Here is a 17,590-nt window from a genome sequence, read left to right on the forward strand (position 1 = left end):
CAAAAAACAATTGCACTACCACATATTGTAGGCTCTACATATACAATACTTGAGATGATTAAGTTTAGCACTGAAGGAAGCCTATTCCATCTCTCAGCCTCATTACTCTATAAAAGCAAGATTGGACAGGGCAGGAAGAGTACTAATATATAGCTGTCATGGTTGTAGTAGCAGCAGGAGAAGAACAAAATGCAGTAGAAATAATAAAATAAGTAGCAGGAGGAACACCTAGTTTTCAGGGTTGGATTTACAGAACTAGCAGAATGACGAAGAGGGGGAGGTAGTTGTAGGATTAGGATTCATAGAAGTAGCAAGAGAAGGAGGAGAAGCAGCACAGTGGCCTGGTGGTTAGCACTTCTGCCTCACAGCACTGGGGTCATGAGTTCGATTCCCGACCATGGCCTTATCTGTGTGGAGTTTGTATGTTCTCCCTGTGTTTGAGTGGGTTTCCTCCGGGTGCTCCGGTTTCCTCCCACACTCCAAAAACATACTGGTAGATTAATTGGCTGCAATCAAAAATTGACCCTAGTCTCTCCCTATCTGTCTGTCTATGTGTGAGTGTGTGTCTATAGTAGGGAATTTAGACTGTAAGCTCCAATGGGGCAGGGACTGATGTGAATGAGTTCTCTGTACAGCGCTGCGGAATTAGTGGCGCTATATAAATAAATGATGATGATGATGATGATGATGATGATGATGAGGATGAGGTAGTTGAAAATCGCTCACATTTATTTGCAGAAGGTTGATGTTTGATGCTGTGTTTAGAGTCAGTCGGGCAGTTCCTTCTGGTCCAGTCCTAGCCTCCACCTTTCCTGGTTCAGCCACCACATCGATACGGTTTGCTGGAGAACCATTTGGGTTTGTGATGAGAACCTGAGGAATAAAAGGGACATGAGAGACAAACGTGTTGAAAAAGAGGTGTCATCAGAGAAGAATCAGAGTGATGTGGAAACCTCTTAATTTGGCCTACTAATGAGGTAACAAGATGGTTACAAATTAATCCTCATATGAAGGTTCCATTTTCCTTCAGTCTTATGCATTCTGCAGATAAACATAGCAATTCAAAATTTGTTATATTCTGGCCATTTAGTTGGGTCCCAAATTAACGTGTATACCAAATAGGGAATTTAAGAAAAGTGGAACAACTAAACACTGCAGTTTAAAGTTTGAACACATTCTATTTAAAAATTACATCAAACTGAACAAATTTACATTATAATTTCCAATATTTACTGTGAAAAAATATATTTACAACAGTTTCTTTTAGAACCAAAGACCAAAATGTTTTAATTTGATTTTCATGATGTATTATCCTCAACATCAAAATAATTTGGTGAAAGGAGATTTCCAAAGCATTGCATAATGGGAGTAACTTTCAAAAACAGCAGGGGCGCACGCAGGGGGGGGGGGGGGTTTCTGGTTCTCCAGAAACCCCTCCCCTCCACGAACGAACGGCACTAGACATTGCCCCTACACAGCAGCACTGTACTGTACAGCAGCTGCGGCGCTGTCACAGAAGCATCCGTGGTGGTGCTGTATTGTACTACAGTACAGCACTGCCGCGGGCGCTTCTTTGACAGCGCCGCGGCTGCTGTACAGTACAGCATCGCCAAAATGGAGCTGCTGTGCATGCGCGGCCACTTGCGCAGCATCTCTCTCTATATATATTTTTTTTTGGGGGGGGGAGGAAACCCCCCCCTTAAAAATCCTGCGTTTGCCCCTGAACAGTGATGTATAATGGACAAAGCATGTCAGGCAAGCTCAAGGTTTTGTACATCTAAATAATGTATACACCTGGGATTAAAAAAACATATATGTGACCTAAATAATGAATTCTGAACATTTAAGGCCTGATTCATTGAGGGACGTAAAGGCCTATATAAGTGCCGTATTTTGCATAAAATTGCTCTGTGCGTACCCAGAACTGGACCATACACCAATGAACGCAGCAACATCCAATTCATCTTCAAGCGCAGCGGACCCTTACTAGGGCCTACTATTTCAGTGGGTGAAACAAGGTGGGGATTGGGTGTACGCACGTAGTCTGTGTACAGTAAGGACGTGCCAAGCTTGACCGCACACAGCAATGTCCGATTTAAGCTTTGGGCACCTCAAAGGTTCGTGTTTTTTTGCTGTATCACTTGCACCAGCTTCAGGTCTGGTGTAAGTGCTGAGTGATAGTGATGACGGTCGTGTATGGATGCTAGAACATGTGTTTCCAACCAGGAGCAACTGTAAAAATACATTTTATGTATAGTAGACATTCATAACATCCTCATAAATGTTTTTTTAAACTTTTTTTCTCTATAAAATACTTTTCTTTTTTAAATGTTTGGTCATTAATGACTGTATTATTAACAGGTGACATTATTGAATAGTATTTTTTTATATGCTTTCTTTTGTGACATTATATTCTATATATGTATTGGACGTATCCTGCCGTGTATTGTCCTGAAGTGTATTGACCTAGATCTGTATTCATCAACAGACATATCTTTACAAAGAAGAACTCGCAACACGTTTATTTTGCATGCCTAATGAATCAGACCCTCATTGCTGTGTATTTTCATCAGCACCTATTTATTTTTTTGAAAGACAGATAGGGAACCAATAATATAAACAGTCATACCGTAAGGTCAAAGGGCATTCCAGGCTTGAAATATTTGGAGGTTCTAGGGAAGAAGATTATATGTGGCGAGGTCACAATATGAATATCATCTAGCTCGCTTTCCACCATATCACTGCCTGGAAGAGAAACAAAAATACCTTATTTGAGGTATGCCGTCAACTACACCCAAACAGGAATGCGGAATGATTTGCTTTTCTGAATGCTAGCCATGAACCAAGCAGCCAGTTTGTGTAGTGGCTAGACATTCCTTATTATCTTAGGTAATTTTAAAAGAGAGAGAAGAGAGAGAGGAGAAGAGAAGAGAGAAGAGAAGAGAAGAGAGAAGAGAAGAGAGAAGAGAAGAGAAGAAGAGAAGAGAAGAGAAGAAAGAAGAGAGAGCAAGCGCAAGAGAGAGTGCGAGAGCGGGCGAGAGAGAGGGAGAGGGCTAGAGAGAGAGAGGGAGAGCGCAAGAGAGAGAGAGGGAGAGCGGAAGAGAGAGAGAGGGAGAGCGCAAGAGAGATCGAGAGAGGGAGAGCGCCAAAGAGATCAAGAGAGAGAGAGACACACAATACACGAAAGAAAGATACATCTATCGGTAAGAACATATCAGCAGGTATTTAAAACAAGCGTTATAAGCTATAACAAACAGATCTGACAGTAAAGCAGGAAGGTGTTGGGAGCCGCAGGTTTCATGTTGTCCATCACTGCCAAAAAGGTTGTAAATTAGATGTGATGTACCAAGGAGACCAAGGTCCATACAGGAAAACTATTTTTATCCCGACCCCACCAATGCTCACCAGAGTCGGTGATAACGGTTACAGACATAAATAGGGTATACAGCAATATATCAGCAGCATTTGTAAAGCTCTTCAGAAGATCTTTTCTTTGTAATTCAGCAACTCCCTCTCCATTTGCAATCTGAGAAAGAAATGGAGACAGCAAGATATTACAACGGCCCCAATAGAGTGGGGGAAAGGCACACAAAAAGATTTTTTTTTTAAATTCTTATTATTCGACCACAAAATCTGCAAAATCTACTACCATGACTAATAAAATAGTTAGTGCAAGTTGATGCTGTGTCCGTCCTAGTGGTAAACGCTATAATACACTTCACTGGGTTGTAAGATGTCAGACATTGCTGAAATTCAAACATGTAATAGACACCATTATTTGTCATACCGGGATCCTTCTCAGAGTATTTGGGAGACTGGTCTTTACGCCGTCCTTCTTTACCCCAAATATCACAAATGCCATGCCATTCACATCTTTCCCATAGAGAAACCTGACATAAAAGGGAGAGTCAAATAAGAGTGATATTGTGCACGTTTTGATCAGTGGAGTACACTGGACCACATTTATGAAGATCACTGGACGCTCGATGCAAGACCCCTTAATCATTTAAAATTCTGGTCGCTTTAGCCTCATTAATGGTTTACATGATTCAAGCAACTGATATACCCACTAATATACCCCAATGTCTCTCAGTGTCCCCCAATGGCAGGAAAGAGAAAAATGACCTTTGCTGCCAAACAGCAACTGGAATACACACAATGGCTCACACTAATAGTGTAGGACGCTACCCAAACTCTGCCAAGTCAACGGTGTCCAAGAATTATTATTATTTTATAATTATTATTAATTTTTATTTATAGGGCGCCACAAAGTATCCGTAGCGCCGTACAAGGACAAACAATGGCACAGTACAAGGTGAAACAGCACAGTAAAAGTAACAGTAAGCACTATAACTCTGGGGGCTCAGGCACAGCATGAAAGAGAGGGAGGGAGGGGAAAAGTAAGTACAGGCAGGTAACTATGGCCCAAGAGGGTGGGCACGGATGACAGGTTGAGAGTCACTGAGGGGAGCGGAGAGAAGCGAGAGGAGACAGAGGGCAGAGGGACTGAGAGGAGGTGAGCTGAGTAGCTGGAGAGCGCAGTTAAAAGTGATGGAAACAGAAGGTAGGAGAGCCCTGCTCAAAGGAGTGAACAATCTAAAGGGAGGGGAAGACAGACAGACACATGGATGAGACGGAGAGATGGAGGAAGGGGGAGAAGGGAAGAAGGGATGAGAAAGAGAGGTAGCCGACCGGTGGGAGTTAAAGCATGAGACTGGAAGGCTTTAAGGAAAAGGTGGGTTTTTAATGTTCGTTTGAAAGAGGACAGATTAGGGGAAGTTCTGATGGAGCGGGGGAGCTTGTTCCAATGGAGGGGAGTGGCGCGGGAGAAGTCTTGGATACGTGCGTGAGAGGAGGTAATCAGAGGGGAAGAGAGGCGACGATCGTTGGACGATCGCAGTGAGCGGGAGGGAGTGTGAATAGAGATAAGGTTAGAGATGTAGGGAGCAGTGGAGTTGGTGAGGGCCTTGTAAGTCAGAGTGAGGAGCTTGAAAAGGATTCTGTAGGGGAAGGGGAGCCAGTGAAGGGCTCCCCTTCAAGAATCATTTTACCCAGTGGCCAAAAATGGCTGTGTGCCCCTATACACAGAAAAATATGCCCTCATATTGTGCCCTCTCCAACCCTTACCTCAGGTGCCCTTATTTCATTTAAAAAAAGTCAATTGCCAAAAATAAATCTAATTTTTACAGTCCTCGATTAAAGCAATGTGCGTTGGTGCAACTACTTGTACTTAGCAATCAATGCCCCCACTCCTCCAATCTGCCAGTGATAACTTCTGCTTTTCCAAAAGCCCCCTGATCTCCCTTCATAAACCGATGTGTTTCAGCAAAAATCTAGAGGATTCAGACATCAGCCGTCTTGCCCTTTATAAAGGAGACCGACAGACTCCTCCTGTACAGATATCACTGATCACTAGGCCCACACAGATATCACTACCATACTCCTACGTTTTTACCATTGGAATATTTTGATGCTCTAGCTTAAAGGTGTCTACACACAAATATCACTTCCAGACTGACAGAATACTCACCTTGCCGTTATATCCACTGAGAATGTCTCAGCATCAGAGTAAAAATAACTCACTTCTGGCAGCATCTTAACCTCAAATGTTGGGAGGACTACATGTGACAAAAAATGAAAATGCATCAATTATCAAACAAGTGACACAGTAGGGAATGACTAAATAACAATAATAATAGGAACGGGGTAATGGTTTATTGTTTCTTTTTTATTTGTTATTACATACAATACTTGGACACTCCTTTAAAATAACTTTTGCCCTGTCCCATATTTTTTCAAGTCTGATGCCTTGGGGTCATCCTTGATTCCTCCCTCTCCTTCAAGCCTCACATTCTGTCCCTCTTAAAATCCTGCTACTTCTATCTTCGGAATATATATAAGATACGCCCCTTTCTCACTACGGAAGCTACGAAAACCCTTGTTCACTCGCTTGTAATCTCAGACCTTGACTACTGTAACCTCCTTCTTTCTGGCCTACCTGACTCTCACCTTGACCCTCTTAAGTCTACCCTCAATGCTGCTGCCCGCCGCTCTATCTCTGCTGTCTCCCTCCAACAGTGACTAAATTGACTCCCCATGGCTTACAGAATTAAATTTAAACTCCTCCCCCTCACCTTTAAAGCTCTTAATCAATCCTCCCCTCCCTACATCTCCAATCTCATCTCTACCTACACTCCTAAGCGCCCTCTCCAATCTGCCTGTGACCACCGCCTCACTACTTCACTGATCACCTCTTCTCACTCCCGTCTCCAGGACTTTGCCCGGGTTGCTCCCCAACTGTGGAATGATCTTGCACGTTCCATCAGGTTAGGACCTACTCTCAAAAGCTTCAAGCATGCCCACAAGACTCATTTCTTTATTCAAGTCTATCAGTCCTCCTCCTAACTCCCTGTCCCCCAGTTAGTACCACCCTTTTTGTGTCTCCCCCTTTCCTTTAGGATGTAAGCTCTCAGGAGCAGGGCCCTCTTTCCTTGTGTGCTCCTTCTACTATTCCATCACCCTCTGTACCTCTTGGCCTGCTTCCCTAGCCCTGTTTTCTTAGCTTCGGCCTACTTCTTACTGATTTCTACCATCGCTTTCCCACATTGTCCCAGAAATAATTTGATTTGCATTACCTTGTTACTTGTGTGTGTTTTTTGTTTTTGGGTTTTTTGTTCTTTCTGTATCATGGGTCACTGTTTTCTGTATATGTCATGTATGGCGCTGTGGACCCTTTGAGGCGCCTTATAAATTAAAGATAATAATAATAATAATAATCTATAAATCTGCTGGTGGCTGTGGAGCAAGTATGTTGTAGGACCAATAACGTCCACAATAGAATAAACTGATATTTTACACAGTTGAGATGTATTGAAGGTTGGCACCATGGAGCCCTGTGGCAATGGGGGTGGAGTGGGTCAGGTACAGTAAAAGTGCTAATAATTTTAAACCTGGGCAATGTCTGCACTTCATAAAATGACCCTCTGTAGGGTCTAAGGTGCTTCAGCCAGATGCTGCCTACATGCTCAATAATGAGATTATCTTACCATATTCCTTCACTTCAAAGTTTGTGGTATAATTGTGCAAAGGAGAATCCTCGTATTTTGCTGATATTGTCCATGTGCCCACACTGCGAAGAAAGATCAGACAATCTCATCATATAGGTTCATTTACAGTAGGTGCCTTCATTTGGATAGTTGCCTACTTTCTTACAAAATGATAGGTGCATTTATGTTGCATATCCTGTATACATGAAGACTGTGTAGAAAAGATGTAGATTTTATTGTATCATCCGCCAAGCAGAGTGTTAGTAGATTAGTTCACAGAGGTCCAAGTTTATTAGTTCTCCCTGGAGGTCTAACATACAGCTGCAGCCTATTATGGGCCTGATCCTTCAAGGCACTTATCTGCCGATTTTGAGTGTATTTTACGCTAAATCACACTGTACATGCCCAGAATCGGGAGATACGTCCATGAACTAGGGATGTGCACCGGCGACTTTTGAGGTCTCGTGTTTTGTGTTTTGGATCCGGATTTTCGTTATTTTTGAGGTTCGGATTTGTCTCGCAAAACACTTGACGAAAGGTCTCGGTTCGGATTTAAGGTATTGGATTCGGATTTTTTTTGAAAAAAACATAAAAAGTTTAAAAATCAAGTTTTTGGGCTTATTTTCACTCCTAGGCTATTATTAACCTCAATAACATTCAATAACAAGCATTTCCACTAATTTACAGTGTATTCTGAACACCTCACAATATAGTTATTAGTCCAAAACGTTGCAACAAGGTATCTTTCTGGACTGCGTAGAGGAGTGGGTCACCACAATATATATTAAAAACCCTGAACTTTTATGATTCGCACCAATAATTGTACCTGGACTGCGTAGAGGAGTGGGTCACCACAATATATTAAAAACCCTGAACTTTTATGAATCGCACCAATAAATGTACCTGGACTGCGTAGAGGAGTGGGTCACCACAATATATATAATAAGAAAACCATCAACTTGTTTGATTCGCACCAATAAATGTACCTGGACTGCGTAGAGGAGTGGGTCACCACAATATCTTAAAAACCCTGAACTTTTATGAATCGCACCAATAAATGTACCTGGACTGCGTAGAGGAGTGGGTCACCACAATATATATAATAAGAAAACCATCAACTTGTTTGATTCGCACCAATAAATGTACCTGGACTGCGTAGAGGAGTGGGTCACCACAATATATTAAAAACCCTGAACTTTTATGAATCGCACCAATAAATGTACCTGGACTGCGTAGAGGAGTGGGTCACCACAATATATATAATAAGAAAACCATCAACTTGTTTGATTCGCACCAATAAATGTACCTGGACTGCGTAGAGGAGTGGGCACTGGGCACCACAATAAAATATATAAAAAACCTTCAACAGGTCTGCATTACACTACACATACGGCTGCTCCTCCATCCTCTCCATCATATACATGTTGGAGTTTTAGCATGTGACAACCTCTTGTTTTTGATAATGTCAGTGCATTTTGAATATTTTTCAATTTGCCCCACACCACTGAATGTACTTTATCTATGATACGCATCTATCTATCTTGACTGCGTAGTGTGGTGGCCCCGGTACACAATTTGGTACCGGGGCCACAATAAAATAAATACACCCTCCACGTGTCAGAATTCCACCAAACAAGTATCTGGACTGCGTAGTGGGGTGGCCCCGGTACCCAACTTGATACCGGGGCCACAATAAAATAAATACACCCTCCACGTGTCAGAATTCCACCAAACAAGTATCTGGACTGCGTAGTGGGGTGGCCCCGGTACCCAACTTGATACCGGGGCCACAATACCTCCTCCAAACATGCTACAGACAATTCGTCATTGAGATCCCATTAAGTATGTTAAAGACAGACAGGGTCCAAGTGTTATTAGTTGACTTTGTAAAGAAAAAAACTGTCCCTGTTGCACATAGTCGTGCAATGAAGACTTACTTTTTCATTTAAAGGCACGATCTTTCAAGTGTAGTGTTTGTAAGTCTAAGTCATATTATACTTTTGGTAAAATTGGTTTTTTTTGTTCCTCTTTATGTTAATTAATTAGTAATAGAATTAAAGTAGGAAATAGAATTAAATAGAATTAAAGTAGGAAATAGAGTGGTATAGAGTTGTAGTGTGGTATAGATAGAGTGGTCCACACAATATAATAATAAAACCCTCAACTGGTCTGAATTCCACCAAACAAGTATCTTGACTGCGTAGTGTGGTGGCCCCGGTACACAATTTGGTACCGAGGCCACAATATAATTTAAAAACCCTCCACGTGTCGGAATTCCACCAAACAAGTATCTGGACTGCATAGTGGGGTGGCCCCGGTACCCAATTTGATACCGGGGCCACATTACCTCCTCCAATTTCCAAGTGTAGTGTTTATAACATCTTAACACTACACTAATTCTAGCACGTCAAAACCTCTTGTTTTAAATAATGAAAACTTTTCAGCCGTTATATAATCTAGAATATAAATAGAAATTGAGAAATGCAATTTGGTATCTGTCTGCATCATAATCATCAACATCCTCCTCAGCGCCAGCTACATCAATATCCTCCTCCCAGTGCACAACATTCACACCTTCATTAGCCAAATCTGTAACTGGACTGTGGGTGATCCTTCCAGCATATGCAGAGGGCGTGCTGCAAATGCTGGATGGAGTCACCTCTTCCCGTACAGTGATGGGAAGGTCAGGGTTCACAACCAACAACACCCTTGGACTCGCCTTGGGGATTTGTGATGTCATCTGTTTAGAAGGCAGAGTTCTTTGCTGTTTTGTTGTTGTTGCTGACAGCATAACTCTCTTAAATTTTTTGTAGGGGGGGGAGGAGGGCTTTGATCCTTGGGTGAAGTTGGACCACTAGTCATGAACACGGGACAGGGCCTAAGCCGTTCCTTGCCACTACTTGTCGTAATTGGCATATTGCCAACTTTACGTTTCTCCTCAGATGATTTTAAGTTTCTTTTTTTGCTGTTTTTTGAGAACTTGGGCTTTTAGGATTTTACATGCCCTGTACTAGGAGATTGGGCATCGTGCTTGCCAGACGACGTTGATGGCATTTCATCGTCTATGTCATGACTAGTGGCAGCAGCTTCAGCATTAGGAGGAAGTGGGTCTTGATCTTTCCCTACTTTATCCTCCAAATTTTTGCTCTCCATTATATGTAGCACAAGATACTGCAGAATGTGTGAACTTGGTAATATTGCAGTACCAATGGACTTATAATGCTGGATTGGTTTTACAAATTTGGTTATAATTATTATATATATTTTTTTTTTTTTAAATTTTTTATTTTTTTTTACTTTTTTTTTATTTTTTACAAACTTGGGAATAATGGGGAAATAACTATGCCCTTAGAAGCACAGAGCACAGGACACAGCACCACTGGACTGAACAGGACACGGCACAGGACCCAGCAGCACTACGGAACTCAGCAGGACAGAGCACAGGACACAGCACCACTGGACTGATACTGCAGAATGTGTAAACTTTGTAATATTGCAGTACCACTGGACTTTTACTGCTGAATGTGTGAACTTGGTAATATTGCAGTACCAATGGACTTATAATGCTGGATTGGTTTTGCAAATTTGGTTATAATTATTATATATTTTTTTTTTTTTTTAATTTTTTTATTTTTTTTTACTTTTTTTTTATTTTTTACAAACTTGGGAATAATGGGGAAATAACTATGCCCTTAGAAGCACAGAGCACAGGACACAGCACCACTGGACTGAACAGGACACGGCACAGGACCCAGCAGCACTACGGAACTCAGCAGGACAGAGCACAGGACACAGCACCACTGGACTGATACTGCAGAATGTGTAAACTTTGTAATATTGCAGTACCACTGGACTTTTACTGCTGAATGTGTGAACTTGGTAATATTGCAGTACCAATGGGCTTATACTGCAGGATTGGTTGTGAAAATTTTGTGGTAATTAAAAAATATTAAAGTAGTTTTTGGTATTTTATAAAAAAAACTTTTTTTTATTTTTTTAAACACAGGGGAATATTGGGGAAATAACTATGCCCTTAGAAGCACAGAGCACAGGACACAGCACCACTGGACTGAACAGGACACAGCACAGGACCCAGCAGCACCACTGACCTCAGAAGGACAGAGCACAGCACACAGCACCACTGGACTGATACTGCAGAACACAGCACAGCACAGCACAGCACAGCACTAAACAGCACAGCACTAAACAGCACAGAACTAAACAGCACAGAACTAAACAGCACAGAGGACCACCTAACACACCCTCCCTCTACCCTGATCAATGCCCGAGTGAAGATGGCGGCGACTAGCGGGGAATTTATAGGATCCGAGTATCGCGAGATCCGACAACGGGATTATGAGTCAGAGCCTCAGTTTCACTTTTGAATTTGGCGCCAATACCCGGATCTGTCTCGGATCCGACTCGGATCCGCAACGTTCGGGTGGGCTCGGATTTCAGAAATCCGAGCGCGCTCATCCCTACCATGAACGTAGCCCTGTCCGCTGCATCTTCGAATGCAAAGGATACTTACTACAGGCTATGATTTCATGGAGTGAATGGGGAGGGGAAGGGGCGTTCTGTCGTAGTCAATTTACAGTAGGGGCATGCCAAACTCAAGTTCGCACAGCCTTGTCCAAATCCAGCTCTAGCCATCTGAAAGTTAATTGTTTTCCAGCTAAAGTCCTAATCAGTAGTGATGACAGTCTTGTATGCACGCTAGAACATATGTTTGCAATCATGAACAACTGTATAAATGTATATTATGCTTGTTTTATGCTCCTAATAATTGTATTTCAGGGGGGATGGACTTTTCCTTTTTTCAATTTTTTTTTTTTACTGTGTTATCATTAATGCCTAAATTATTAACAGGTGACATTAATTCAATATTTCTATATATCTGTGTACGTTCTTTTGCAAATTTATAATCCATATAGTCGTTGGACGTATCCTGCTGTGTCCAATGCACAGCAGATCTGCCTACGATTTCAACAGCACATGTATCCTGAGATCCATATCTTGATGAATTCGGGAATGCACAAAGACTAGGGGGTAAATGTATCAAGCTGAGAGTTTTTCGGCGGGTTTGAAAAACCAATCAGATTCTAGCTATCATTTATTTAGTACATTCTACAAAATGACAGCTAGAATCTGATTGGTTGCTATAGGCAACATCTCCACTTTTCAAACCCGCTGGAAAACTCTTAGCTTGATACATTTACCCCTAGGTGGTATATTTACTAAACGGCGGGTTTGAAAAAGTGGAGGTGTTGCCTATAGCAACCAATCAGGTTCTAGCTTTCATTTATTTAGTACTTTCTACAAAATTACAGCTAGAATCTGATTGGTTGCTATAGGCAACATCTCCACTTTTTCAAACCCGCCGTTTAGTAAATCTAGCCCTAAATGTGTGTTTAATAATAAATGCAGGTTGCGCCTTGATGAATCAGACCCCATCTGTTTCTATTGAAAAGGTGATTTTGTTATTTTGTTATCTCTTATTGGGGCTAAATGATAAACCAGGTAAGTAAACTACAGCAGTAAATGAGATGTGTGATTTCACAAGCCTTAAACTAGCAACAAGTTGTCCTTGGTAATCTGTTTTGTATTGTCCACTAAAATAGACTGACATTGATCTGAATGTGACCACAAATGACCACAAGCCAAAAATTGAAAAGATTTCCCACTGATGACCTTGGTATGTGTTTACAGCCATTAGCCAACCTAAATTCTAGGGCAGTTTAGGACAGGGTTTCCCAAACCCTGCCCTCATGACCCCCTAACAGTGCAGGTTGCCCTGTGCGCAATCTATAGATATTATACTGTATATTTGCAACCTTTATGTGTTTTCTGAAAAATGCTTAATCTGTCTGTATATATACTTTGAGTTTAAGAATGTATATTATGTACTCCTTTATACATTCAAGTCATCGGCTAAAAATCGACATTTCTGGTTTTATATTTAAATGTTAAAATTGATTCATTTTGATGTTTTGTTTTTAGTTTTTTTTATCTGAGGTTTATGTTTTGGGGATTGAATTTGTATGTGTCTTTGTTTTCTTTATGTTCTGAAAAATTCTCAATGAAAATGATTTCAGTAAAAAAATGGGACTTCACCATTAGAAAATTCTATTGTCCAGCAGGTTTGATTATTTCTGTTGGCCTTAGAAAGTACAATAGGTCTGCGGTGTAGATATATAAATCTGTTATCTTCTGTGTCATATACAAGAAATTAGAAAATAAACTACTCTGCCTATGCGATGAAATATCTGATACCCATACATATGCCATAGTCCCTGGGTACTCCTGTCAAACTTGTTGAGTAAGCTCAGACATCCCAAAAAAATTGACAAAGTAGACCATGCCCACGGCCTGCCAATGACAAGCCTCCATTTCATATGAGCCCTGCCCACCCCTTTTGGGCAATATTCCTATAGGGCACCAGGCATTGGAGTATTTAGGGTATGCTTTATATATTCTGCCACTGAATGTATTTATGTGTTTCTCAGACAAGTTATCTTTGTATGGGGTTCAATATTTACCTTACAAGTTCAGGCAGCTTGTGAGACAGTGAGAGGATACCAGAAGTTCCTTCATGTTTGACATTATCTCTCTTAACAATGATATTTTCTGGTGTCTGAAAAAGAAAAAGAGGATCAGGTACAAAACCTGAACAACTTACTCAATTTACTACTTTTGTATAATAATTAAATATACAATCAATCAGATATCTGGGAGATGTTTGCTAACATAGTTGAAATGCCAAACCATAGTAACCTATTAGACATTAGTTGTCATCTTCTAGCCAGATGAGGCTTGGTCAACCTGTTGCTCTCCGGGTTTTGGAAAACTACAAGTTTCAACATATCTTACCAGCTATCGACTGGTTATCTACTGGCAAAGCACACTGGTGCTACACAACAGCTGGAGAGCCACAGGTTGGACAGGCCTGCTCTAGATCAATCAATGGGAAATGTTCACTGGATGCTTTACACTACTGCACAGTAACACTTAATTAGTAAGTAACCCCCAATAGCCATATAGGCAATCACAATTTATTGTCTGAGAGACAACCATCACATTATCTGTAATGATAAAGCAGGTTGTTCAATAAACATACCAAAGTTACTCCACTTGGCAGGACAAATGATGGATTGTGTTGCAGAAGGTTACAAAGTAATAGGATTCTGGAATGAGGTCTGATTTATGCACTAGCCACCAGTAATATGGCTCATTTTTGTTTACTTGTAACCAGGAAATAAAGAGGGAAGTCTTCTTAGTGTGATACCCATCATTTATAATTTGGCTTTTCACTTGGTTTACCCTCACCACCTGGAATAAATATGTCTACTTTGTGTAATAGGCACCATATATATATATGCTTTATATACTAGCCACCAGAGCATGGGATAATTGTTGTACACTAGCTAACAGAATGATAAACTACAACCACAAAGTGGATAAGCTGCACCAATTTTTGCTTTTTTTGTTCTTCTACAAATGTTTAACTTTATCTCAAGTCAGAATGATGAAATATCTGCATTCCACACAATTTGAATGTGGCTTGGACCCATCCAGAGTGGTATGTGTTATTTTTCGCCTGCACAGGCATACTTCAGTGTTAATTTTTAGTAAAGATACTAATTCGGCCACTGGAGGTTTGAAAGAGGGAGTGCTACTAAATGGGGAGGGTGGCACATGGGTGGTTAGTAGTGGTTTGTTCCAGTCATCTGTTAGATTCTCAAGAGTCATCATGCAATCCTGTTGTCACAGTCATCTGTTCTTGATCCAGTTCTGGACCCTTGGATCTAGCTGAAGCAGGAGTGTGACAGAAACTGGGGGACTTGATATACCCTCTGCTCATCTGGAATGTACTGAGTAGCACTAGCAGGAAGGAGTCTAGTACTGAAGTCTGCGCTAGACTACGGAACTGGAATCCACCATAGCAAGACTCTTGAACTGTTCATGGGAACTCAACCCCGGCACCTATAATCAGGCACACTGAACTGGAACCCACTATTAGAAACTCAGAATGTGTAACACACTGAAACTCAGAACAGAATGAGCTGGTAATTGAGACAGAAATTCAGAACTCAGAACTGTGAGTAGGAATGAAGAACTCAGAACTGTGAGTAGGAATGAAGAACTCAGAACTGTGAGTAGGAATGAAGAACTCAGGACTGTGAGACGGCCACAGACCTGGAACCCACACACAGATACACAGAACTGGAAATGAGCCCTAGAGACTCAGAACCAGCCCCAGCTACAGAACTGGTGATACCTGAAAAAATCCAAGCACTTCAAAATAAACAATAGATAATGCTAAAGTTCTTGCTGAGGTAAGCATTCTTGATGAATTTCTTGAAGAAAGATGAGAAGTTTGGAAATACAGGGTACTTGCAGAAAGATATGTACTCTGGAAACACAGGGTATTTGCTGAGAGATGATCCCTTGGTAATGCAGGGTATTCTGGAAAAATGCTGGAAACAACTGGAGCCTAGAGCTAAGAACTATCCTAAGGAGAGAAAGTGTGGTTTTATGGCAATGTGCAGATCTCAGCAGCAGGTTCAAATAGGCTGTTCAGAATGCTTATTGGTTGCATAGATCATGTAATCACAGCTTCTGAAATCTGGTTAGACTGGAAGGTCCCCTGGCTGAATCCAAAAAGGCCAAGCCCATGCAGGAACAAACAGTAGGGGGTAAATGTATGAAGCTCCAGGTTCTTCAACACCCGCGAGTTCGGCGTCTTCAGCGATTAAATTTAAAGTGGCGCTGCCTTGTAAAGGGAAACTTCCCTTTACAAGGCAGCGCCGCTTTAAATTTAAGCGCTGAAGACGCCGAACTCGCGGGTGTTGAAGAACCCGGAGCTTCATACATTTACCCCCAGGTGTTTGTTTACAAATTAAGAAATTGTGCTCAAAACTGCTGCAGATGACCAAGAGAGACCTGAATAGCCATGATATGACAGCAGCCGGACATGGCAAGAGTGGCTAAGAACCCAATGTGTGAAAGTACCCCATCTCCTACGAGCGGCTACTGATACTTAGTTTTGGGCATAGTAGGAAGTTTGAGTAGAATTTTTTTTTATAAAAGATCAAGCGTGAACATCAGCATCTTTTATCCAAGCCCTCTCTTCTGGACCATAGCCGTTCCAGTCAACTAAATATTATAAGTGCCTATGTCTAAACCGAGAGTCCGGGACATCTTTAATTTTATATTCTTCTCCATGTTCAGTCTGCACTTTTGGGAGATACCAATTTGGCTGTATAAAACTGACTTAACACCAGTGGCTTTAAGAGAGAAATATGGGAGGAGTTGGGTACCTTGAGATATGATGGCAAATATAATTTGTAGGAACCTGGATTGATGTTAAATGGTCCAATAATGCAAGGAGCAATTTCACAGAAGAAACTGTAAGGTGTAGATTGCTAGTAGATACCCAATCTCCAGGTCTCAAACGTGCAATGGCTTGTCGCTTTTTGTCAGCCTGATTTTTGTTGTATTGGGATGCTTTAAGTAGAGATTCCCGTACTTGGCACTAGTGGCTTGCAAAACTCTTTAAGAAGACCTCAGAAGCAGGTACTGAGCCTGTTGTTAGGGGAGTGAACAATGGTACAATGGGGTGTAGACCATAAACGATGTGAAATGGAGTGGAAGCAAAGGATTCATGATAATGGTTATTATGAGCAAATTTTGCCAAGGGAAGCAGATTTACCCAGTTGTCCTGAGAAGAGGAGATGTACAAACAGAGAAATGTTTCTAAGTACTGATTGACTCTCTCCGTTTGCCCTTTGGACTGGGGATGATGGGCTGAAGAGAAGCTAAATTTGATTTGTAGTGCTTGGCACAAGGATCGCCAGAATTTTGCCACTAACTGAACTTCCCTATCTGAAACGATTTCTTCAGGGCAACCATGCAAATGAAAGATTTCTTCTGAGCCAGTATAGGTGCTGATGAGAGATGAAGTGTGTCATTTTGGAAAATCAATCAACGATGACCCAGGTGGTAGTGAATTTGTCAGAGTTCAAATCAGACATAAGGTCCATAGAAGTATGGGTCAAGGGTTTTGCGGGAATGGGCAGAGGTAAAAGCTGACCAGCTAAAGATTGTCTGGAACTTTTATGCTGGGCACAGTTAGCACATGCAGAAACAAATTGCTGTACATCCCAAAGAAGCGTGGGCCACCAATAGCTTCTCAAGATGAATGAGTGTCCATTGGAGCAATTTCTTCTGAACATTCTGGGGGGGGGGGGTGTGGTCAGGTTTCATGACTGTGATACTTAGTGGGCTGATGATCGCACGTGGATACATTGTGATGGTATCTTTCTCTTCCACCATAGAATGTGACAGAGCATCAGCCTTGCAATTCTTGGAATCAGGACAGAATGTAACATGGACATCAAAATGAGAAAAGAACAGTGCCCATCGGGCCTCATGTACATTCATGCACTATGCGGTTTTAAGGTAGAGCAGATTCTTGTGATCTGGGTATATCGTGACAGAATGACGAGCTCCCTCAAGTAGATGGCTCCACTTTTCGAGTGCCA

General features: G+C 41.5%; 1 protein-coding gene across 1 annotated transcript in view; it reads right to left on the reverse strand.

The window, feature by feature from the left end:
* Positions 1–17,590, reverse strand: part of C3 (complement C3) — a 78,180-nt gene that overhangs the window by 48,421 nt on the left and 12,169 nt on the right. Inside the window, exons 5-11 of the mRNA XM_075206551.1 lie at positions 13,586–13,680; positions 7,047–7,129; positions 5,531–5,618; positions 3,788–3,890; positions 3,406–3,526; positions 2,630–2,745; positions 727–873 (exon numbers count right to left, since the gene is read on the reverse strand). Coding sequence (XP_075062652.1) covers positions 727–873; positions 2,630–2,745; positions 3,406–3,526; positions 3,788–3,890; positions 5,531–5,618; positions 7,047–7,129; positions 13,586–13,680 — 753 coding nt within the window. The remainder of the gene's footprint in view (positions 1–726; positions 874–2,629; positions 2,746–3,405; positions 3,527–3,787; positions 3,891–5,530; positions 5,619–7,046; positions 7,130–13,585; positions 13,681–17,590) is intronic.

Source organism: Mixophyes fleayi, chromosome 4 (genome assembly GCF_038048845.1).
Source record: "Mixophyes fleayi isolate aMixFle1 chromosome 4, aMixFle1.hap1, whole genome shotgun sequence".
Taxonomy (NCBI): Eukaryota; Metazoa; Chordata; class Amphibia; order Anura; family Limnodynastidae; genus Mixophyes; species Mixophyes fleayi.